The following is a 26,460-nucleotide window of genomic DNA, read 5'->3' as shown; positions in this document are numbered from 1 at the left end:
GGGGATGACCTGCTCAGAAGTTCTGTTTCTTGTCTTCATGCTACTAAGAGGGGAATGATCTCTGTGGTAAAAACTCATCAAGCTGTATACTTACGTTTCAAGTACATTTCTATATGTATGTAATACTTCAACAGAAAATGTTTATACAAAATTAATATAGCCTATTTCAATGAACAGATGATCATACAGAGCAGACTCCACGCCAAGTACTTTCCGGATGCTGGGAAACCAGTGCGAAAGACATGGAGCTTTACGTGTTTGGAACCACAAATATCTAAACAAAGACAGAGAATGATTTGTAAAAGTACTAAGTGCTGCCAAGTAAATCAAACAAGATAACGTGACAGAAAGAGATGGGGATGTGGTAAGGTACTTTACAGAGGACATTCTGGGAGGCATCTCTAAGGAGGTCCTCTTTGAGCTGAAACTTGTAGAAATGGAAGGATATTTGAAAGAGAGTGACACAGTATGACACGGATAGAAGGAACCACACTGAGGAGACCGTGATACAGCAGTAAGGTTGACCTGCTGGAGGGGTAGCTAGAGAATCAATACGACTGCAGTGCAGAGCCATGAAAAGCATGGAACGACATAAAATTGCAGAGCTTGGGAGAGACCAGATTAAATGGGCTATTAGAGGAGGTTTCAATTTATTCTAACACTACTTATTCTGTGTTTAATGCCACTTACCTCATCTATCTAATTTTTTCACCAAGGCTTGCCTTCTCTTTTTGGAAACTATCTTAAACATGATTTCCACCCACCATAACTGTCTACTCTGCCAAACCACAGACCACCCTTCAGTCGCTTTGAATATTACCAGACAGCCATTATTTCAAGGAAGAGTTTTCAGACTAAAAGCTCTTACCTGTGAGACAGTCTCTAAAACTGTGTTCTTACTATTGTTTTCTCCTTTATTTTCTGAGTTAGTATCGTTTGCCTATTTCTATCAGTAATATTTGTTTATATGTTTATACATGTTTTCCTGCCAATTACATTATATGTTTGTATTGATCCTGCCTTTTCTGTTATATGAGATAACTTCACTTTAAATTCCATCCCTGCCATTTGTGCAGTGCACGTTGTCAGCTCAGTAAAGAGTGCTGACTAGAAGACAATAGGGCCAACTTCTTGTCTCATACATACTGAGTTTTCAGTAAATATTTTTCAACCATATTGACTCTATTAGTAGTAACAGGAACGAAAATTTCTTAACATTAGGGTAGGCTGAAAGACAGATTTATGAGGCTGAGTCAGGGGCCATCCATAGAAGAACTGAACAGTCAGTTATGAACCAGAGAATGTAAATGAAAAGCAAACCCCAAAGGAAATAAATAAAATGATCAGGTACATGTGAAACAATAGCCATGAAACTCTGATCACTAAAATACAGAGGTCACTTTCGTAGTGGATGTGTTCTTGAAATGTTTTGTATATCTAAGTTTTGGTGCTCAGAAAACCTGCTGGTATTTATGTTATCTAAAAGTATAGAATATAAATTGGGTAGTAATATTGAAATTTTAAAGCTTAAAAAGAGAATTCACATTACCCTTTGAGATGATTCTCACACATTCCTAACAAGTATGGCCCCCAAAATATAATGGTTTGCACACAGCATATCCTAGTTAATTCTCATGCAGAACATTGCAGCGAAATGGGCACATGAGAAGGACAGACAAAAAGAAAAAATAACTTTTACTGTGAACTTTGGAACCACGATTTCCCAAGCTATCATGGGATTGGAGATTTTTGGGTGAGCTAAGATGATTTACATCTTGTAGATGGAAAACAAGGTACCAAGATGTGTGAATCTACAAGACAGTGATCTAAGTTAATATGTAAGATTACTCTACGTAGCATGTCAAAGAGGGATGGGGGCTAATATAGACAGTCTACTGAAGAAATGCAGAAAATAATAGGCAGAGTGTAGAAGGATTTGAACCCTACCCGCCAATTAATTCACTACAGTCAGGAAATGATGACCCGCCTCCTCTCAATAAACAGCTCCTAAAGCCCAGAATATTTTTTAAAAATATAGCATAATGTATAACAAAACAGAATATCAATACATATGTGTGCATATACATATGCTATCAAACGGCATTTATGTATACTTTTGAATATATATGTGTATATATTTATAATGATTTAGACTTTACCACTTATAACTGTTTTATCACACAATATTCTTTTATTTTGTTGCTCATATAAATTTAATATTCTGTGATGTTGGAAGGCTTTTTGCATGTGAATTTCCATGATTTCTAAAAAGAAATTTTTGGTTGATTATTGTCTAATTGTATAATTAGTCTAATTAGCCTAATTATAACTAATAACATAATTGATGTAAATATATTCAGTCTTGTAATTAGATGGTGTAATTACAGTACACAAGATGATGTCATAAACATCTTTACTAAAGTTTTAGAAAAATAGCAAAAGTATGTGTAGTTTGTAAAATTTAAATACATGTTTCTTTAACATTCACAAAATTATCGGCAATACCTGTATTTAAACTTTTAAAGCTACTTTTTTTTTAAATAAAAGAAATAAAGGGAAGATATTCTATGCATTAGGCGCTCACCAGTACTGACACTGTCTAGTGAAGTAATACCCATAGCCTTAAGCAGTATTTCCATTTTATTTATAAAATAAATTGAAACTTTCTTTTAATATTTACTTTCAGATACCAGTAAAACAAACAAACAAGCCATTCCAATTCTACTCATTTTTTGTAGCTGTAATGACTAATTTACTACAGATAACAATATACGCTAGCCTGCATCTTCACTATTAAGTGACTGAAAGTATGAAAAGCATAATTGTTCCTCTTAGACTTATTACATCATATGCTTATAAATTCATATCAGCCTGAGGAACACAGACCAATTTCTTTCCAGAAACATTATCTACAAAAGGTATAAACAAGATTTTGTCACTTAACAAGATGGTGAAATAAATATTCAATTCAAATTCATATAGTTATTAACTTAGTATGAATGGGCATGTGGGATAGATATATCTCATTATCCTAGAAATTCTATTTTATTCAAAATAAGACATTGTTATTGAACAGCAAAGCATAATAATATCTTTAAAAGAAATTTGATTTTCTAACATTAAAAAATAAGGAGACTATGACCTGTCATTTGAATCCTTCCACAATATATTCCCAGTGTACCTTGTCAGCTTCACAATCTACTGTGACCACGTATACCAATCATTGTTCCAGCCAACCAGAGACATGGCCAATCTTTGCAGATACTATTTTCCTTCTGTATACTGCAGATGCTATTGCTTTCCATCCTGAGTGCTCTCTCCACAGCACTACTGTGTGCCTCTATTTTGACAATGATTTTTACTTTGTATCATAATCCTTGTTTACCTTAACTTCTCCCCTACACATACGAACAAAGTTAGAGGAGGAGCCTTGCCTAGTAACCTCTGTATCTCTGACAGACAGTTGCCCATATCTTGCACATAGTAGATCTCAGGTATTTTAACTGGATTTTATTTACACAACGAAGCCACGAAGGCCATAGAATCTATGGAAATAAGTTAAAATGTTATTGAAGTGCTCCAGTACAGTTTTTTCTTCATAAAGTACACATGGCAAATGATGGGAAACAACAGTCCAAAAAATTTTAAAAAATTAAAAAAAAAAATATATATATATAAATATAAAGACACTAGCACAATAAGCAAAAGGAAAATTAAACCATATTCCTATGTCATTACAAATAGCAAAGCCATTAAAGGAAGGTGAAAAAAAGTCAATCTTGGGAAATATTTCAAGGACACAACACAAAATTCATTTTAAATCTAAAGCAAATTTGATACGTAAACCAAATAATTGGCACATTTAACTCAATAACACAACTCTGAATAGTTATTTAGCAGTGTATGGGTTTATCTTCTAATGTGGAGAAAAACAACTAATATGATAAGTTTGTAAATTAGAACCTACATAAAAATTATTTTTTATCCTTGTATAAATAAAGACCACTAGCAAAGTCCATTGTGCTGTTTCTTACTGCTGGACAACCATAATTCAAAGTTCTTCCAAATTTCCAAGGCCGTTAGAAGCTACAAATGAGGACATTTTTTGCTATCAGGTAGATTCATGGGTAAAAATGTTCTCTATATCATATTCACCTATATTATAAAAATATACTCTGGAGGCTGGAATCAACCCTAGAATTCTCCACTTATTAATTCTAATTTTTTTTTCATTCAATACAACTTTTAAAGGAACCCTGCTTATTCTGTAATGCTCTACATTTGAAGTCATACAAAACTAGTAACGTTATCAGATGTACCACTGCATCCCTCCTGAGAAAACTGTGGACTCAGGCAGAGTTTCAAAATAGCAGCTCAGGGGTCCAAATATTGAACTCTGGCAACAATAGGTGGTGGATTGTTTTCTTAAAAGCAGACATAGTCAGCAAGCCTCACCAGTTCTTATTTTCATGCTACCAGACAGATTCGCAGATTTTGTTACCGGTTTAGTCTCAGTAGGCATTTGCATTTGTGATTCTCGCACAAAAGTAAATCTACTATGGCCCATTGAAAAAGAAACCTTTGGACTTCCAGGAGGCCATGTTCACTTAGCTGCCTAGCCCCTGAGATATAATTTTGTTTATAAGAAGGTCTCCAAAATTCCTTAAGTAAATGACCAGCTTCCTGTGCCTTTATGATAAATACACATATTCACAGAGACTCGAAGCAGTATCTCGAAGGTAATCCATCTAAATAGAACTGGTATTGGAAAATCTTACATATACTCTCAAATTGTTCATGGAGCAGTACTACACATGACAAAGAAGGAAAATCAGAGTAGAGGGGATCAGCCTTTTCTTTGCATGATTATAATACATGACCAATATCAGTCATCCTCAGTTCAATAACTTCATACCAGTTTCCTCAAATTGATCTACAGATTCAACAAAAACTCACTCAAGATCTTATCAGACTTTTTGTAGAAATTGACAAGACAATCCTAAAATTTAAGTGCAAATGCAAAGAAGCTAAAACATCCAAAACAATTTTTAAAAAGATGAGCACAGTTGGAGGATTTCTTCTTCCTGATTTCAAGACTTATTATCAAGTCACAGTAATTAAGACACTGTGGTATTGGCATAAAAACAGACATATAAATCAATGAGACAGAATAAATAGTCCACAAACAGTCCCTAATACACAGGGCCAATTGATTTTCAATTTAAGTGCCAAGAAAAGTCAGCGGTAAAAGAATGATCTTTTTAATAATTGGTGCTAGAACACATGTATATCCATATGTGAAGAAATGGATCTCAAACGTTCCCTCACATCATAAACGAAAATTAACTCAAAAGGGGAAAGGGAAATATTTTGGTAAATATAAGGGATAATGATTGTTTCAAAGAACCAAATAATAATGTCTTGTTGATTTTTTAATATATGTAGAATTAAAATACTAGACAAAAATCACATAAAATACAAGAAGGATAAATATTGTTAAAGTATTCAAAGTTTTTCTCATTATTGAGGAAATGGTAAAGTAATAACCAAAGATACAGACTATAATTTTTAAGGTAACCAAAAATGATACTAAGATAATTTAAAACTCTTAGTTAAACAGAGGAGAAAATGGAATAAATAAAAATATTTGATAAATCCAAAGGAAGGCAGATAAAGGGAGAAGTAAAACAAAACAGGTGGATCATATAGAAAAAAATAGTCAGATAGATACCGGTTGGATTAAATGTACTAAAAACTAACCTTGTCCCACTGGATTAAAACAACAACAAAAACCTATATACTGGGTACAAGTGACATGTTGTAAATATAAAGACACAGGAAATTTGAAAGTAAAAGAAGAGATGAATATTTAACACTCTTCCACCTTCCAAAAAAACACTAACCAAAAGAAAGCTTGTGTAGTTAAATTAATGACAGACGAAACAGACTTTAAGGTAAGAAGCAGTGCTAGAAGTAAAGAATAACATGTTTTTATGATAATCTGCCAGGAAGATGTAATACTTCTAAATCTGTATGTACTAATGGTATATCTTCAAAATATATAAAACAAAAATTGATATAAATAAAGAAGAAAAAGACAAATCCACAGCCATGGCCATAGATATTAACTAACCTCTCTCAACAGCTTTAAGAACAGCACACACAAAAATCAGAAAATACACAGAAGGTCTGAACAACACAACTAACTAATGTGACCTAACCGGCACTCAACGATTTTGGAACGCACATTTTCTGGGTGCACATGGATCATTTATGAAAGTGGACCATAGGCTTAGCATAATGCAAGTCTCAATTTCTAAAGATTTAAATTATTCAGAGCATGCTTTCTGACACTGTGGAATTAGACTAGAAATCAATAAAAATTATAATAGAAAATCATCAACAGTTTTGAAATTAAATACATTAAATGTATTCAATTATGCCATCATTCTCATTCACATTTCACTAAGGTTTCTTTAGTGGATGAAGAAGGACAGAGTTACAGGGAGGGATCCAGGAATTACTAGTAGCTTGGAGTCAGTTTTAACTCATCCCATAGACAGTAATCAAGACATCTCCATGGGAGTATTGGCTCAACACTGAACACATATTTAGTGAGAATCTTCTGTGTGTCAGGCACTGTTGGAGCTGTTGAAAAGACAAGTCTCTATGATTAGTGAGTTAATATTCAAACACAAACAAGATAACTCGACAGTTACAGTGCCTTGAAGAAATAAAATAAAACAAAACTGGGCGTTGGGAAAGAGTAACTGTGGAAGGGAAGGGATGTGATTTCAGATAGATCTGTCAGGGCAGGCCTTTCTGAGGTGATGAGTCCTCAGTGTTGGGAAGACCCTGCCATGTCATCCAACTAAACACTATTCTATGTGGAGTGTCCAACAACATGCAGACCTAGGCACGTCTACAGACAGTGTGACCACAGCAGTGGTCTATGGAAGGTGTGACCAGAACAGTGGTCTATGGACGGTGTGACCACAGCAGTGGTCTATGGATGGTGTGGCCAGAACAGTGGTCAGGGATGGTGTGGCCAGAACAGTGGTCTAGGGACGGTGTGACCAGAACAGTGGTCTAGGGACAGTGTGACCAGAATGGTGGTCTATCAATGGTGTGACCAGAACAGTGGTGTAGGGAAGGTGTGGCCAGAACAGTGGTTTATGGACGGTGTGACCAGAACAGCGGTTGAGGGACGGTGTGGCCAGAAGAGTAGTTGAGGGACAGTGTGATCAGAACAGTGGTCTATGGATGGTGTGACCAGAACAGTGGTGTAGGGATGGTGTGACCAGAACAGCAGTCTATGGACGGTGTGACCAGAACAGTGGCCGAGGGACGATGTGGTCAGAACAGTGGTCTATGGATGGTGTGGTCAGAACAGTGGTCTATGGACGGTGTGACCAAAACAGTGGTCTAGGGACAGTGTGGCCAGAACAGCAGTCTATGGACTGTGTGACCAGAAGGGTGGTCTAGGGAAGGTGTGACCAGAATGGTGGTTGAGGGACAGTGTGCGACCAGAACAGCGGTCTAGGGAAGGTGTGACCAGAACAGTGGTCTATGGATGGTGTGGCCAGAACAGTGGTCTATGGACGGTGTGACCAGAATGGTGGTCGAGGGACAGTGTGACCAGAACGGTGGTCTAGGGATGGTGTGACAAGAACGGTGGTCTATGGATGGTGTGACCAGAACAATGGTCTAGGGACGGTGTGACCACAGCAGTGGTCTAGGGACAGTGTGGCCAGAACCGTGGGCGATGGACAGTGTGACCAGAACAGTGGTCGAGGGACGGTGTGACCAGAACAGTGGTCGAGGGATGGTGTGACCAGAACAGTAAATGAGGTATAGAAGACTAGATGAGAGAGAACTAATCAGATCAAGGTCACACATGGTCTTGCAGGTTACAGTACATTGAAGTCACTGGAGAGATTAAAGCAGGAAAAAGATTTATGTTTTCAAATGATCACTCATATGTTTGGAGTTTTCTGTAATAAAGCATGACAGCCATGCTCTGTTCTACAGAGAGAGAATAGAAGTCGTGTGAAGTGGCTGGACTCGTGTATGGCAGGCCCATGTGCAGTATATCAACATGTGTGCTATGAAGAAAAACCACTGTTTTCTCATCTATGAAAAAGCCAATATTCTCTGTGGCCTTAAGAATTAAACTTTCCACGTGCTGCTGTTGGAGAGTTTCTATCAGTTTGGCCTACAAAATATGCTTAATATTAACAAATTAAGTACATATATAACATTAAAGTATTTTTGCTCCTACATGACTTTTAGGACAGATTCAAATACATAGCCATTTCAGAAGGAGAGAGAAGCAACATCACCAAGTAACCAAAGGCAGGAAAGACATTTTTAAATAGGAGCTATTACTGCCTGTTATTGGCAATTATCAACGACTGCAGGTGAATCCAGAACACAGAGTTGCAAGAAAAGCTTGTTTGTTTCTTAAATACTTGTTAAGAGAATTAGTTCAGATAGTCCAATAGCAGAGTCAGTAGCACAGCCAGAGGCAGAGGAAGACTGTGTTAGGCAGCATTGGAAAGGCTGGTATACATTTAGAAGGAAGAATCAGTACTGACATGTTCAAATTAAAAAGTTGTTGTTTTCTCATAAAAGAGTATGGGAAGAAGAAGAAGGAAGAGAAAATAAAAGTTACTGTTAAAGGCAAAATTAATAGCTACTAGTTTGAGAGCTCTTATAAGATGATTTTTTAGAACTGCTAACATAGACATAGCAACAAATTCAGAAGAACAAATGAAAAGTTTGTGCTTATTTGATCATTTTAAAACAAATTCCTAATTATTTTGAAAGTATAAATGTTTTCCAAAATCTGGACAAGGCCCATGTGTTATTGTGTACGTGAGCAGATCCATCTGCAAGGAGAAATAACCACGTCGTGAATAGGTGGTTAGAATGACCTCAGTGTCTGTAAACATTATCGTGTTAGGAAAAAAAACATGGTTTCTGAATTTTCACAATGTCCATATTTTAAAAAGACATTGATCATAGAGGAATCAAATACATGATAGGTGATCATTTATCTCAATTTCTAAACTCTAGAGGAATGCAAGCACCTAAATACTGTTTAACTGTTTCAAATAAAAAAAAATTGATTTTAGTAAAAAATTGAAGAATGAATTACCATAGTGCAGAATATATGAGGAAGTCGTGATCCTGCCAACTGGCAGAGAACAGCTGATGCCATAGTGGCCTGATTCAAGAGAGGGTCAGATCAAAAAGGGCTTCAACACTGCGTCATGGTGGATTCAACAGTGAGACATGAGCTAAGATGATTTTTAGAGATTTATATTTTGGCAAGTCACAGCTGTTCTATGTCATTGAGTAACAATACATAGAAATATATATATATATATATATGATACGTACAGATGCTTTTACATAATCACTTCATTCTTTCACAGTTAATATCTAAACATTGACAATTACGTCAATATAAAGTGGTCAGGCATTAGACATTACAAATAAATGTTTAACTATATAAGGAAATATATTCCCCAGTGAAAAATGGGACTCTGGGAAATTTACAAACTGAAGATAACCTTATGTTATTAGAGAGCTGAGATGTGAAACTTGTAATAATCTTTACAATTTTGAAGCAGAATATTTACAATATTTTAAATTTAGTTGTATATTTCCCTAGTTAAGGATATACAGACGTCTCAAAACTGCCTATAATGTGGTCAAATTCTTGTTTATCTTGTTGCCTATCTCATGGTTTTTTATTATTCATGGGCACAATTATTTTGAACATTTTTCCAAATACATTTTTTTAATTTAAAGCTTTTCTTTGTTTAATTGGTTTGTGCTCCTTTCTAGTCATCAAAAAAGCTTTATAATAACAGCATTCAAATTTTCCTATAAATCTGAATGTCTTTGTCAAGAATTATTAATTCTCCACTCTCAATACATTACAGAAGAATATTTCATTTTACATTCACTCTGGGTAAAATTAATTCAGTTTTTATTTTTATTAAATAAGTTTTTAATGACTCCTTAGATATTTTAACTTTTACATAATTAAGCCTCCATTCTTAAACTAAGTCAAAACCAAAATGAACAAAGGAAATTAGACAGATTTTTTTCCTAAAACCAAAGCCAAATAAATTTCAAGTAGATTTCTTCATTCTTTTAAAACTTATTTACCATTGCAAATGGAGAAATCAAAATCTCTTCTTTTAAGAAATATTTTCCACAAAAAACAGTCAGCAAATGTATAATTATGTACTTCATAGTGAAACCTAGGTAAACCTCTAGATAAAGAAATATGTTCGGATACATTAATTTAAAATTTTTTTCAAGAATTAACATTTTAAATTTAACTACCACATAAAAAATAAACCAATTGTCCTTCATTTTTTGAGTCCTCTGATCTTTCAGTTAATAACATGCTGTTTTTTAAAATGCCAGGTTTTGAGAAACTATCTTTTCAAATAGACATAATATTGCATGCTGCCTGAATTGGAAAAGTATTTTAGCAGACTGGGGTAGAAATACTATACCTTAGTTCCTACCTGGGTAAAGAAGGGTTCATAAATCTCAACTCCTTTATCAGATCCTTGTAGTAACACCTCCTGGCCACGTCTCCAGCTGTACCGAACAGGTGGATTGGAATTGGCCACACACCGCAGGAACACTGTTCTCTCATAGTAAAATTGTTCTTTAGCTTCACCTATACTTTGATGAACAGTTACTACTGGATCATCCAAATCTAGAAAAAATAAAAACAACCAGGTGACAATGTTATGAGCTACATGGCTTTTAAAGTACTACTGCACATATAAAACCTAACCAAAGATGCATTTTCCTAATTGACTTTATTGCTTATCACTAGACTCATGTTTTCATTGAGTTTATTGAACTCATTTGCAGAGAAATTTCCAATGATAGGCGGTAAAGACGAGTAATAATTATTTCTTAAGATCTCTACTTGTTGAGATGGTACAAATGAATTTGCGCATTTCCAACACTTTCCCAACAGCCACATAAAACAGAGCTCCATGAGAGAGATCAGAATTCAAAACCCTCAAATTCAAGAGACTAGCCAAAACAATGACAGAGAAATAAATATCAAGCAGTTCAATTGACTCTTTCCCTTAACATACTTCTTTTTCCAATTACTTATAACCGATATATTAAAAACAATCAAAAAATTGTTTATAAATTATTATAATCTTTAGTAGTAAGAAACTATGATCTTGTACAGGGTTAAATTTTTCCTTCATCTCAGATTTACATCGCAGATCATATTTGCTACTTTGAAATGTGCTAACAGAAAGTACTATTAAAAGGCATTAATATTTCTGTTACTGAATATTGGAACTAAATTTTTGCCATTTTACATGCATCCTAAAGAAGGGATATATACCAAGGGTTTAGCAAACATTTTCTGGAAAAAAACAATTTATAAATATCTTGGGCTTTGTGGGTCATGCAGCCTTTGTCTCAACTGCTCAGCTCTCCCACTGCAGCGTAAAAAGCAGCCAAAGATGACGGGGACATGAATGGACGACGCACGTCTCCGAGTTTCCAGAAACTTTATTTACAAACGCAGGTGCCCCACCCAGCTTTGGCTCCTGGGCCGTAATCTGCCATAGACTGCCATTCCCTGATATATCATATCCCAGGTTCTTTTCCTAAGAGAAAAAGAAATTAGGAAGTGTACTTGCTTTAAAACAACTGTATTATACATTTGAAAGTTGCTAAGAGAGTAGATCTTGACAGTTCTCATCATAAGAAAAAAAGAATTTGTGACTATGCGTGGTGATGGATGTTAACTAGACTTACTGTGGTGATCGTTTTGCGATACATACAAATATTGAATCATTATGTTGTACACTGAAACTAATATAATGTTATATGTCAATTATATTTCAATTAAAAATGGGAAAGAAATAAAACAACAAGCTCTTAGTTCCATGTGCTAGTATAAATTTAGTATATACTTATTAAGAGTGGTGCAAACATTTGCTGTATTTAAGTATGAATTTACCCCACTTAGCTTTATAACTCTGAAAGGTAACTTAACTTTTGTGATCTTAACTTTCCTTATCAATAAAATGGGAATAATAATTGTACCATATTATTTGGGCTGTTGGAGGATTAAATGGGATAGTCCATAAAGCTTTGTGGCATGTAGTAAATGCTCAATAAAAGTTAGCTGGTACTATTATTTTATTATTGTTATTATCATTATCATTACTGGGGTTTCATTTAGACTCCTACTAATTTTATGTTGTTTTCCTACCTTTATCTCACCAATTCATAATACACTCAACTCATTTTAAACAGGTAAAGTGTCCCTTTCCCATTTGTTCAGGCTCTCAAATGTTTCTACATGACAAATTTTTTTTTTTTTTGGTGAGGAAGATCAGCCCTGAGCTAACATCCATGCCAATCCTCCTCTTTTTGCTGAGGAAGACTGGCTCTAGGCTAACATCTGTGCCCATCTTCCTCCACTTTATATGGGACGCCGCCACAGCATGGCCTGACAAGCGGTGCCTGCCCAGGATCCGAACCCGGGCCGCCAGCAGCGGAGCGCACGCACTTAACCGCTATGTCATGGGGCCGGCCCTTCTACATGACAAATATTTTTATGTGAAGCCCACAAAGAAGCTACAATATTTATAAACATAAGAAGAGTGAGGTGTGTGAGCATATGCCACTGTGAATATTTAAGACATTGTTCCTTAGAAAAAAATGCTTTCTGCCATGTAATAAAATGATAAAAGCCAGCAAAAGTAGTGAAGTAATGGCTGCCCTAAGGAATCAAAGTAAACGACAGAATTGCAAATCTCCCCAGTTCTAAAAGGTTTTTTTCGAATGTGACTTGCTTGACAGCTCTACTTAGATTTCTAGTTTTGCAACATTCTGAGTTTTTTTTTCCAACATTAGAATCTTTTCACAGCTACCTCAAAGGCCTCTAATTTTAGTAGTGTAAATTTGCAGAACAACTGCTGCTTTTTGGTAAAGTTTAAGGAAGTTTTAGTTTAAGTTCACTCTGTTAGCTGTGCAGGGATGTATGCTGTCTGGTTTCATAAGTTGGAGAACATAGGGATACTGACATCATTATCATGAAACGTTTAAAGGTCTTCGAAATCCATCAAATATTTGCTTATTTGGTGAATAGTCTTTAACACAGAAGTCAGTTCCTACAGGAGACTGATAAGCTGAATGCAGCCTTAGTGACTTGAAAAGAGGTACTGGAAGCCAATTGTGAACAATTAATTTCTTTTCTTGTACAAAACATAATTTCTTGTAGTCATAGTCTCATTTTAGAAGATATGAGCTGTGTCATGTTGTAAAAAACATAGGAACGGAACAGAATTGAACGGTAAACAGTGTAACAACGGTGACTCTCCCTGGGTTCCAAATAGTTAATAATATCGTACTTTCCCACATCCATTTATTGACGTGTCCCTGGCTCTGCTGTTAGGTAATAGTGTCCACAGGCTCAGTCAGGAATAGCCAACACTGAACAACCGTTTAACAGGCTCTTCCCTGATCTAGATGAGTTTCGGGTCCCTGGCCTTCCGAGAGTCTAATCCCGGGGCAATGGCTTACTGAACATTGTATTGGCAGAATTATCTGTTGGATTCTCCCATGTTTAGGAATTTCTATTTCATAAAACTCTTAAATGATAATTTTTTAGATTTAAAAACAAACATGCCAAAAACAAGATTTCTTTTAAACAAGTCAAATAATGGCACGACTAAAGAATATATTTAATGTATTTAAGTAATATATATGTCATGTATATATCACTTAAAATATATGTTTAATATATGTTCTATTTATTACGGAATGTATACTGAATGTGTGTATTTGCCTTAAGTGAGGTTTCTTGGAAAAGAGGCTCTAAGACAGAGACATGCGTGCAGGAAGTGCGTTGGGAAGTACCTTCTAGATCAACACGTGAGGAAGAGAGTTGAACTACCGTGCGGTTGCAACAAAGGTCTCAATAGCTCTAGAGAAGTTCTGGAGCTGTGATGTCCCCTCAGAGCTGTCCTGCCCTAAGACAAGGGAGCTAAGCTTTTATACGCCCACCCCTCCCCCATCAACCAGTCCTTGCATGTGTGCTGTTCCCCACCAGGGGGCATGACCTTGGGTTTAGGGGAATGTTTGGTTTAGGGCAATTTCTAGAGAAGGATTTAGCTGATAGCCATTAGCTGCTAAAACTCTCAGCAGCTGGAGGAAAGACTGCTTCAGTCCTGAGGAAGGGATTGGCTGATGCATTACAGCATCCACTCAGATCCACTTGCTAGGTATGATAACACTGTCTGAGAAAAGCTACTCCAGGATTTCCGTTAGTCACCTTTCCTGGGAAAACTTTCAAAAGGAACTGTGGTGGGATGATATTCATCATCTCCTTCTACTATTACCATTCTAGATTGCTCTCGTTCTAGTCTAGTACATCTGTTAGTATAAGTAGCTTACCTAGTCAGGTTACCAGACCTCTATCACTGAGGATTTTGAACCCTTGGTCACTGTGCCCTTCTCAAGCCATTACTGATGCACTTGACTGTTTACCACCAAAATTAGACAAGAGAATACCAAGAAATGACTGAGTGGATAACTGGGTATCAAACGTATTCTTTACTGCCTTGCTGCATAACAGTCCTACCCTCCTACTCCCAGCTGATCACACGGGCCAGTTACTTCCGCCAGGATGGTGACTCCTCTCATCTACTGTCTCCTAACACAGGAAGCCTGCAGTAACTGAGTAGCAGCCATGGCTTAAAGATTAATGGGACTTTTGCTGTGCCACTTAATAGAAGCTTTTTCCCCTTCTGAGAACTAGGACTCCTAAATTGGCAGAGCCCAGAGTTGCAGGAAGGGAAGCATAGATTTCCCAAGTGGGTCACTGAACATGACGATAGTAAGTGGGGTCACTCCTTGGTTCTTGAACCTACATACTCTACAGAACAAAAAACTGGACCACATCATAATGGTCATTGATTTAGGACGTATACTGCATCTAGGAAGATAGCACTCTCTCCTTACCAGATATTATCTCTCCAAGACTCAGCTGCCCCCTCCAAAGGCCGTTCCATCATGCTAGTGTGTCGGCATTTTCAGGTGGTGTGGATATGATATGACCAGGGAAGCCCAGGGCACTGTGCCCACTGCCACATCTTCACCACTGTAAAATGTGCTTCTGTCCCGTGGGTGGCTAGGTAGGACGATGTGTTAAGAACAAAACATTCTAAAAGCCTTTGGAGAGGGCTGCTGTGGCTGAGGTCAGCCGAAAAATCCACACCCAGAATACATGCCAAATTCAGTCAAAACGATGCACTGTCACTTTCAGGGTAAAAAAGGTCTAATGTAACCAACCTGCTACCAAAGGAGTAACTGGCATTCTTAAAGGATAGTGCTTCACCAAGAGCCAAGAGTCGGTCTCTGTTGCTGCCAGGTTAGATATTCAGTAGCGGCAGGAGATACATCCACCTTTACAGATGATAACCCATGTTTTAAGCTTATTCCTAGCCTCCATCCCTACCACTATGACTATTCTTTTCATGAGCCTTTTGAGCCAGCTAAGGCTCAAAAGCCAGTTGATATCAACTTTCTGCATTACTCTGTCTACCTGATTGTGTTTTGGCTTCTTCTGTGGTGGACACTCTTTGGTGCTCATTAATATGCAATACAAATATCATCATACTTCATACCATTCCCATAGGTCCATCAAAGTACATTTTACAGCAGTGAAGATGTAGCAATGGGCGCAGTGCCCTGGGCTTCCCTGGTCATATGGGAACAGATCTCCTCTTTCCACACAAAGTTGTTGACCAGGTGCACCACCCAACCAAAGTTCTGCCCACTAGGAAGACTTTCCTTCACTCTTGTCTATTCGGGACATCCCTGAGTGAGGTTCTAGTAAAACACCGGTCCAATTTATTGCTTGCATATATACACACACACACACACACACACACATACTGAGCTGACCCATCATGAAAGAAGCTTTGCATTTTTTCTTCCCCATCAGCTCAGAAGAGACCCTCTATGTGACCAGATATGAACTGAGAAACAGGCACTGGTAAAACACTGATAGATGCCATGGGGTCTGGGCACTTGCTTGTAGAGCTTACTTGAGCCCTTCGGTCCTGGCCATACCTCTTCCTGGATGTACCACTTCCATCTTATGATGGACTACTGGTGGGTCTGCACTATTTTATGACTGGGTGTTGGTAGATATGATAAAACCCAACTCGTGACTGGCAGTTCAGACCACATGGTCATTTGATGTTCTCTATTCAGGCACTCCATCTCTACCAATGCCCAGTAGCACACTAGGATCTGTTTTATGAAACACATATAATTCTTGACTACAGAAGCATAGCCTTACTCATAATCCTAGAAATCTACTTTATGATTCTCCTATTGGGATTGCTGTAAACCACACAGCATCTTTTCCAGCAATGATGTATCTAATATTACAGATTCTCCTGGGTTATGTGACTCAAGCACCAGTGCCACTTATATCACAGTCTGGCCCTGCTACAGAACCCTTTTCTACTTTGAGACCCAGTTGAAACTGATGGTCTTTCCAATCACCTGATAAATAGATTCAAATGGTATTTTCAATTGTGGAATATGCTCCAGAACCCAAAGAGACCTAGCAGGTACTGTGTTTCCTTTTGAAGGGTAGGAATTGCGAGATACAATAATTTGTGCTTTACTTTGGAGAGGATGTCCTGGCAAGCACTGGACCACTAGATCTCTAAAATTTTACTAATACCGTGGGTCCCTGAATCTTCATAGGCTTACAACCCTCTGGATTATGAGTGTCTTACCAAGGTCTCCAATGTGTGTGCCACTTCTTGCACATCTGGACTGATAAACATGATCGTATTGGTATAGTGAACCAATACCATGTTCAGTAGAATGTCAAGATGGTCCATATCCCTTTGGACTATGTTATGAAAATGAACGTGAGAGTTAATTTGGTTTTAGGGCAAAACTGCAGATGTATACTGTTGATTGTCTCAAATAAATGCAAATTTTTCCTGATCTTCTTTCTTAACATAAATGGAAAAGAGCAAATCACTGGACACATAAAATGTATCCAAGGCCATGTTAATCTACTCTAGCAGAAATACCTGATCTGTCATAAGCTGCAATAGGGCACTACTTGGATGAGTTTGTGATAGTCCACTATCTTCCTCCAGGATCTCTTTGGTTTCAGCAGGAGACAACATTGTCAATAAGTGGGACATGAAGTGGCCGCCACCAGCACATCTTTTAGAATTTTAAGGGTGGCATTAATCTCTGCTATTCTCTCTAGGATATGAAATTATGTTCGATATATCTCAGCTGGAAGTGGGAAAGTGTCAGAGGCTTCAATTTGGCCTTCTCACTCAGATAGCTCTGACTCCAAGGGCCAAGGAATCAATATGGAGATTCTGACAAGTAGTAAGTATGTTCATTCTAATCACACAAATAGAGACTAGGTAAACGACAACAGGGTGGATCTAGGAGGGGTAGATGCAATGTGAGCCAGCTGTGGGCCACGACTCCATTTATGACCTAGCAGCCAAATGACCAACTCTAAGAGCACAAGGACACGAATATTCTGTAGAATCTTAGGTGTCTAGGTCAACTTCGACCCTGTGTATCACAGTTCTCAAAATGTTTCAGAAGTCCCCTTTCCCTAATATATTGTTATTCAAGTAAATGGATATGGGCTCTTTGGAGAAAGCATTGGGAGAATTATTACCATAAACACTTGCTGTGTTGTTGCATGGTTCTTTCTGGTGACTGTCTCCTCTTTAGTCAAAGAGTTCAAGGCCTGAAAATTTCCTGCTGAGGATTCAAGCTTCTCTGAAGCTCTTCTACACTTTTAAACAAGTCCTAAGCCTTATTATCAGCTTTTATGACCTCTGGCTAAAGAAGATCAGAATCTCTTTATATTCTGCTAAAGAGGCCTTCTTATTCTCACACATTACCTTCAACTCATGATTAATCACACTCAGCCTTTCATTCTTTTTCTCCACTACATGAATAGAACCTAGCAGAAACCGATTCCATTGTCCTTATAATTCTTACTTTCCCCTGAATTCCTCAAAAGCCTGAAATATTGAATTCACAGTGCATTACCTTGGTATTTATCCTTATTCACCATTGGTGAATGTTTTAATAATTTCACCATGATAGCATTCAAGGGCTATCAGTGGTCCACCTGCCACCAGTAATGGGGTCCTCACTGCCAGTCAATTAGTGGGCTAATAGGTGATCCATCTCTAATATTCTATTTTAGAGTCTACTTCCTCAAACTATCTAGACTGATTCCTTGGAAATATGCTTCTTTGTGAAGACATGCATTTAGGAAACTTATTAGGGAGTATCTTCAGGATCAATTCTTGCGGTGATGTGCAAAAAAAGAAAAAAAAAAAGTAGAATTAGGAAATGGGAGGCGTTAAACTGTGATGCATCACGACAAAGTCTCCAGATGACCCACAAGGAACTCTCGAGTGAGACGGTCTTGCAGAGTTGTTCTACAGAGGACACTGATCAATTACTGGATTAGGGCTTCCCTGGTGAGGAGGCTTGACCTTGGACAGGTGGCTCTTTCCGGCAGAGGACAATTGCATGAGAGGGATTCACCTGAGAGTCAACATTTTCCAACACTCCGGGATTTAGACAGAGCACCTGCTGTACAGTTGTATCTAAGGACTTTGAGGTCAACATTTCTAATTTTCTTCAGTCTTTACATCCAGTTCAGGGAGCAGGAGACCTTTCTATATATTTATTGAATAGTCAATTTTCATACTAAATGGCTTTGATAATATTACAAAACCACACTGGACTATTTTCTATTATTACTGATATTTCACCTGCACTTATTTCTTCTCTTTAAAATAAATTTCTTTAAATTTTCTGGGCTAAGTATGTGAAATTCAAACACCTTGAGATGATAATCATTTACGAATGCAACATGTTCTTTGAAGGAAAGAACATACGATTTTTATTATTTAACGGGGGACAAAATTCTTCACATTTATAAAATAATGTAAATAATTGAATATATTATTTGATATATAAATATTTGCTTAACATATAACTTAATATCATAACTAATATGGTATTCTATAATATATACCCCTATGTGCTTAAGGCACATATCTTAGTCATGTTTGTGTCCCTAAAACCAGACAAAATGGACATAAGTACTCAATAATGGGTCTCATAAATTAATGTAAAGGAAGAGTGATCGATCATATGATATGGTATGGCTATCCATACATACCCACACGTACCATATGTATGGCAAGGCTACTCATACATAATAATAAGCTAAGGAAAATTCATTTTTTTCCCCAAAAATGCAACAGCTACTCATTTCTAACTCAAATAATTTTCTGGAAACTCTTTCTTTGGCTAATTAAATATGCTAGGAAATGACAAATTAAAGTCACTTTAAGAAAATTTAAAAAATATATATGATGATGTAAGCTATCTTTCTAAACCCTAGAAACTTACATAAACTAGACTGGGTGACTTATTAGATACAGGGCTGAGGGAAAGGTGGGAGTTAAGGAAGCTCTCCAACGACCTGCTCAGGTAGTTGGGTAGATGTGCATTAACTGAAACATGAAGTGTAAAGAGAGACCTGTACCTGGCCTGGGGAGGATGGGGGAAGGAGGCTGTGAAAGGTGGAGCTGATTGACGTTTAGATCATGCTGAATGTCAACCACACAGAGCTCCCCTCGTCCCAATGTACGTAAGTGGAGCCAGAATGAGAAGTCTGGGCTACAGAGGGATTTGGGAGTCATCAGTATGCTGTGTGAGGAAATGAGACCACCAAGGAGTGTGCAGAATGAGAAGAGGAAAGGTCCAATGAGAGAGCCCTGGGCAGCACCAAAGGGAGGCAAAAAGAAGGGAAACATTTGAAAAAGACCAAGGAAAAAGTGATGAAAGAGGTAGAGACAAAACAAATCAATGGGAAACAAAATAAATTTTAAAAATACTTCCACTGGGGGGCCGGCCTGGTGGCGCAGCGGTTAAGTGCGTACTGCGGAGGCCCAGGGTTCGCAGGTTCGGATCCTGGGTGCGCACTGATACACCGCTTGCTAAGCCATGCTGTGGCGGCGTCCCATATAAAGTGGAGGAAGGCGGGCACGGATGTTAGCCCAGGGCCAGTCTTCCTCAAGAAAAAAAAAAGGGGAGGACTGGCATTGGATGTTAGCTCAGGGCTAGTCCTCCTTGCAAAAAAAAAAAAAAAATACTTCCACTGGCATGGAGAGGTTGAAAAGCAGAAAACATGATGAAAAGAAATCAAGGTAAGAATAGAACTGGAAAGTGACTTTAAATTTGGCAAGAAATAGGTCACTGGTGACCTTCACCAGGGTTGTGTCAGTGGAGTAATGGGGCTGACAGTCATTTTATAGCGCCTTAAGGAGTGAAGACAGGTGAAAACATGGAGAGATTGATGGATCTAATCCTTTCAAGAGACTTTGCTCTGACAAGAAAGAGTTAGGGCAGTTGCTGAAGGACGACATGTGATCAAGGGGTGTTGCTTCCTTTTCATGGTCTTGTTTTCCGCTAAGCTGGGAGCTATATATTTAAATGCAAATGGCGAAGAGCCAGGAGTTTAAAAGGAAAAAAATAAAACAATAGGGAGCTTTAGGAAAATAGTCAATATTTGAATTAGCTATTTTAATAAATAATTATCATTTAACAGTATAATGATGATAAGATTTTTACAACTCAACATTATTTAAGATTTCTCGTATCAGTGGCATGTCCCTGTTTCTCAGAGGTTTTCACCCAAGCTTCTAGTTTTTTAGGCTAGAAACCTGAAATTATTTTTGATCCCTCCCTATCTTTTCATCAAGGCATAGATTTTTTACATTAAAAAAAATCCAAAATTAGTTCTTATATATTAGATAGCCCTGTTTGAGATAAAGTCCAGTAAATCATGGCAGCATTTGTTTAGTCTACTCTCCACTTAAACCGGGGTACTCTAGTGCCATGAAAGAGTTAACTCATCTCCCAGCATGCACCTGCACGGTTAAGCTATGTGCTTATGTTAATCAGTTATTAACTGCAACTGAAGTCATGGGGTGTAGTTACAAGTTACAGAATCAATTAATCTCAAAAATAATCACAGCAGAAGCATGTTTTCCACAGGGGTTTATGCCACCATTTGGTCCAATTTTTCCGTCTTTAATCTTTGAATTAAACCAAATGAATCTGAAAACCCAGATGGAGAAGACACACTGACTAAAGTATCGGATGTCGTCTTTCCCTCCGGGAAGTTCCAGAAATCTTAAAAATCCTATTTTTAAGGCAAAAGAAATCCAAATATGTTTTCTTAAGGAAAATAACCACTCAATATACTTGGAGGCACTAAAGCTGGCCGAGTATACTATTTTTTCACTTTATGGGTAAGAATTTGTTACTGTTATAACTATGAGATGAATGCACATAACAATAAATAATACTAAACTAACCTGAATAAAAGTAAGTTGCTTTGAAGTTATACAAAAGAAAAACTAATTAAATAATTGTTAGATATATCAACAGTCAAGAGCAAGGCACTTCATTGTAAACAAAGCATCAATGTCAACGATTTGTAGCACTTTCTGCAGATACTAATACCAAAGTACTGTTTTCTTAGATAAATCAATGAGAAATTTTGAGAAAGTATTGATGATGTCAAGAAATGTTTCATATCTTTTGCTGCATGGTGATTTTTGAACAATGACTAATTTTATCTGATAACCCATAAAAGAAAACAGACAAAATGAGTACTTACAGCCAAATTCTCAAAATGGGACATTCCTAAGAGTGAAGTTAGCTATAAGATTCATACTTATTCTTGTTTGAAATTTCATTCTTACTCATCTACTCACTCAAATTAGAATACATTGCATCTTCTATATTTTTTAATAACATATGTAACCATGTTTTATAGCTCCTAAGCCAATATTATCTTGATGACTCTTCATATCATTCTGGGGAAATAGTTTTTGAACTTTCAGATGGCCTAAATACTATTCCAGGATTTTCCCTTTACCTCCTCTCACCCATTTTCTATGAAATTCCTAAAAAATGAGGATAACAAAGGACTTGAATTTTTAAAATTTCTTTATATATATAGATACGCACACACATACACAAGGGTAATTTATGTGTCTACATTATATGTATCTTTACATAACATTATTATACTATATAATATGTATATATAATTGTATAATATGTATAAATATATATTTTAACATATATGTATATTATATACATAATATGTATATATTATATGTGTGTATATATATATATGTTTCAGTCTTTTTCTTCTCAATACTTGCCTCCCATTCCACTCCCTTCTTTCATACCCTTACCTCACCAAAGAACCCAAGTTAACATCCTGGTATTCTTCTATGTTTTTCTTCAGGTTCATATATTCAGGTATATAAAGATACAGACACACACAGCATTTGTGTGTGTGTGCATGCATGTTAAGGGTGTTTGTCTTTCTATAACATAACACCCTTTTTTAAAAATCTTGCTTTTCACACACAAAATACCTCATGGAAATACCTCCAAGGTAGAGCTCCAATCCCTTTTTTTAATCTAGTTGTACCATATCCCTTGTCATGAACGTATATAATTTATTCAACCATTCCTCTATTGTGGGCATTGACCTTATTTCCACTTTTTTGTCTCTGTGAATAATTCCATATTAATGGCCTCTCAACATGTACTTTCAAACTGGTGGTTTTATTTTTATGGAAGAAATTCTTGTAAGTGGGAAGTTGGCTAGTAAGTAGTTATAACTGATTTTGCCTGGTTTCTTTCCAACAGAAATGTACATTTCACCACGAGCCTATGAGTGTCATTTTTCCTACATCTCAGCCATGATGGATTTTTCCGCTCTTCTAAATTTTTGTGCATTCTGATTGTGTAAGGTAGCAGTTCACTGTCACTTTGGACCGTACTTCCATGACTAGTAGTGAACTTGAGTGTCTTTTCATTTGCTAAATGGCCACCTGGACTTTTGCTGCCTTGAATCGCCAACTCACATCCTTTGTCTATTTTGCTCTTAGGTTAGTTGTTTCTTTCTCTAAAAACTTGAAAATATCTTTGTATATGATAGATTATAACCTTTTGATGATTATTTTTCTATTAATTTTGCTTAAGATAGTTTTCCTAGACAAAATAATTTTTATGTAATGAAATACGATTATCTTTTTTTGTATAGCTTTGGTTGGTAAAGTATCGTGACGTATGCCTAGTTTCCCCCTAGATTGCACATGAAGTCTTTACCCCAACAAGAATTGAATTTTGAGTATCATGTAATTCAGAAGTCTAATTTTATTTTCTTTCTGATGGAGATATAGTAACATTAGCACAACTTAGTATTTCATTCTATTACAATGAATTGAACACCAACTTTATCATACATTAAATTCTCATATGTATTAGGATCTGTTTCTGATTTATCTTTTCTGTTGTATGAATTCATTTGCCTATTTCTGTGCAAAATCATATTAACGTGATAGAGTAGATTTTCAGCTTCTGAATTCTAAGACAACTTCATTCTGTCCCAGCACCTTGCTGCTGCTCTATTTCACATCTTCTAGGTTATTCTCAGGCCTCTGTCTTCCAGTTAATGTCTAGACTATTTTATCTACTCAAATTAAAAAATCATATAAACACAAAACTCTAGGAATGACTTGGAATTTCATTAAATTCATTTATTAATTTGGGATATTTTATGTTTTATATTAGATGCATTCATTCAAAAACATGGTACGTCTTTCCATTAATTCAGAACATATATTACATTCTTAGATATGAATTCATACTTTCTTCATTTAGATTCTATGTCATTTTTGAAAATTTTTCCCTAAATATTTCATGATTTTTTTGAAATTATGAGTAAACTATTTTTTCATTGCCAATGTTTATTACTAAAATGACCTATTAATTTTTGTATACTTAACTTATACCCAATTACTTTCATATTCTTCCAAACATTTTAGAACTTTTTTCCTAGATTCTTTTGAGTGCTTTATACATAAAAATATAAGTATTTTATATTTATATTATAGAAATTTGCATGAATATATTTATATTTAAAAATATTTTATATTTATTTCCAAATTACATTGTTCTACTTCTAATTTGTTTAGAGATTTGTTTTAAAGTTAGGAACGGCTGCAGAAGCATATTAAATGCTTTTTAAACATCTATTGGTAATGTATTTATACATTTTCAAGATGGTGAGAAACCTTTATATCTAATATATTCTAGGCACTACTCTAGGCACTGAGTTTTCAATAGGAGAAAGAGAGAAAGAGAGAGCGAGAAAGGAAGGAGGGAAGGAGGGAGGGAGAGGGGGAAGGAGGGAAGGAAAGAAAGAAGGAAGGCAGGAAGGACAGAAGGAAGGAAGGAAGGAAAAGGCCAGCATTCACTTTACCCTTGTGAAGCTTCTATTCTAGTGACATAAATAAACACTAAATAATTACTTACCTAAATATTTATTTTGTTAAAAATTAATTATAGTTATGGTAAGTGATAGGAGGAAGGCAAAGGAGGCTATGAAAACCTGTAAAAGGGGAACACACGCCAGTCTGCAGTAGCACAGAAGGTGTCCCTGAGGAAGGGGCTGCATGCGGATGGATTTGGTAAGAGCTGGTTGAGTAGAATTTCAGGCAAAGGGTGGAGTATTCAGAGCCCTTGGAAAGGGCAGACGCTTTGTAGATTCCATAAACTAAACAAAAGTAGCACATCTGAAGCAAAGGCTGGGAGATCAAGAGAAACCTGGGGTGAGCTTGGGAGGCAGACAAAGCTCACCGGAAGCAGGGTCTTAGAGCGGGGTCTTTAGGCCGTGGGAAGCCTTTGAAGGGTTTCAAGCAAATCTGACTTTCATAAAAGCCGCTCAGCTGCAGCATTGAGAACATGTTGAAAAGGGGCAACAGTACATACGGGGAGACCAGTTAAATGACTGCTACAGTTCTAGGTGTCTGGGTGGCTAAAGGGGTGCCAGTAGAAATGGAGAGGAGTAATTTTGTTTAAATGGCTATATAATAACTCTAATATTATTGTAGATACAATGGAATTGTAAAACAAATCACAGTTTACAAAAGAAATCATATCGCGTGCATTATGTACAAATAACATCTTGAAGTTAATTTCATAATATAAATCATAAAATCAATAGACAGTTCGTTCTTTTAACTGTATGGCTAATATATGGCCTTGACTTTATTGTTTATAGTGGCCAATATGAAAACAGAGGCTCTATAAATGACAAATGTACAAATCCTGCCAGCCAGGAAGGCTGAGATGGGGCTAACTAGGAGAGAATCAGGCACAATTTGGAGGACTCAAAGAAGGTCTCAGAAATTGGACTTCTTATACTATGGTTCTCAGATTTGGGAACTGGAAAGATTTGAAAAAACAGGTACATGGTTGGCTCTCATCAAATGTGGGGGCTAACATTTGAACTCCATCCCTATATTTTGGGTATTTTCCACCTATCACCAAAAAAGACGAAAATGCTAGATACTTTCTCTCCCAGCCTCCTTTGTAGCCAGAGTGTGGGGACACGACACAGGCTCATCCCGTTGGATGCACCCACCATAAACTTTGAATTGGGAGCTATCGATGCCAAGAAGTAGGGACCATGGAGGACCCATTCCAGTGGACTGTGCGGAGTCAGCAGCAATATTGACTTTCCTTGAGCAGGGGCACCTGTGCCAGTGACGGCACTGAGCATTGATCTCAGCAACAGCAGGCACACGGGGAAATTCAGTGTGCCGTGGCTGCAGAGTGGCAGCCTGACCTCACTGGTCTGTGGACGGATTGTGGGTGTGCTCCACCATCTTATTCAGCCTCATTTGTCCCTGACTGTTTTCTAAACTTCATTCTGCAGCCTGAAGGCAAGTCTACAAAATTCAATTTTATTTGTTAATTCATTCATTCACTCATTCATTCATTCAGTTAGTTTAAATCAGCCAGAGTTGACATCTCCTGCTTGTATGCAGTGGTTTATTGAATTAGCAGTATTTAATAAGGAGTAGCTATAAGTCAACTTTCTTCTCTCTCCCACTGGCCCTTAAAGCCTATGTGATGAGCTATTTCTTTTCCTGCTACTAGATAAAATTTTAGGGACATTTCACAGCTTTTCCAGTTCCCTGTGGTCAGTCACAGGAACAGTCTCATTTCTGCAATTGAAATGTAAAGTTCAATAATTAAAAATAAAAACCTGTTAACTCTCTAATTTAGATGCTCTCCATTCCCTCCAGCTGAGACTAGTTCAGGCTTGATATCCTGAAAGTCCGAGGGGAATGATGGATAATGAGGGGTTACTTAGCTTCTCTTTCTCCCTTCACCTACTTTGTTCTTTGACTTCTCCCTTGTACTCTCACTAGCCTCGGGGGCCTAGCTCCTTCAGGATGGTAGAGATGAAAA

At 36.9% G+C, this 26,460-nt stretch overlaps 1 protein-coding gene across 1 annotated transcript in view; it reads right to left on the bottom strand.

Annotated features, from left to right (window-relative positions):
• MDGA2 (MAM domain containing glycosylphosphatidylinositol anchor 2) overlaps positions 1 to 26,460 on the bottom strand; it is a 791,668-nt gene that overhangs the window by 303,922 nt on the left and 461,286 nt on the right. Inside the window, exon 4 of the mRNA XM_004436360.3 lies at positions 10,551 to 10,747. Within this exon, the coding sequence (XP_004436417.2) occupies positions 10,551 to 10,747 (197 nt within the window). The remainder of the gene's footprint in view (positions 1 to 10,550; positions 10,748 to 26,460) is intronic.

This window comes from Ceratotherium simum, chromosome 3, assembly GCF_057802395.1.
Source record: "Ceratotherium simum simum isolate JZ-2026a chromosome 3, ASM5780239v1, whole genome shotgun sequence".
Classification (NCBI taxonomy): domain Eukaryota; kingdom Metazoa; phylum Chordata; class Mammalia; order Perissodactyla; family Rhinocerotidae; genus Ceratotherium; species Ceratotherium simum.
Note: the sequence above shows the minus strand (reverse complement) of the source record. Positions and strands in the feature narration are given on the sequence as shown.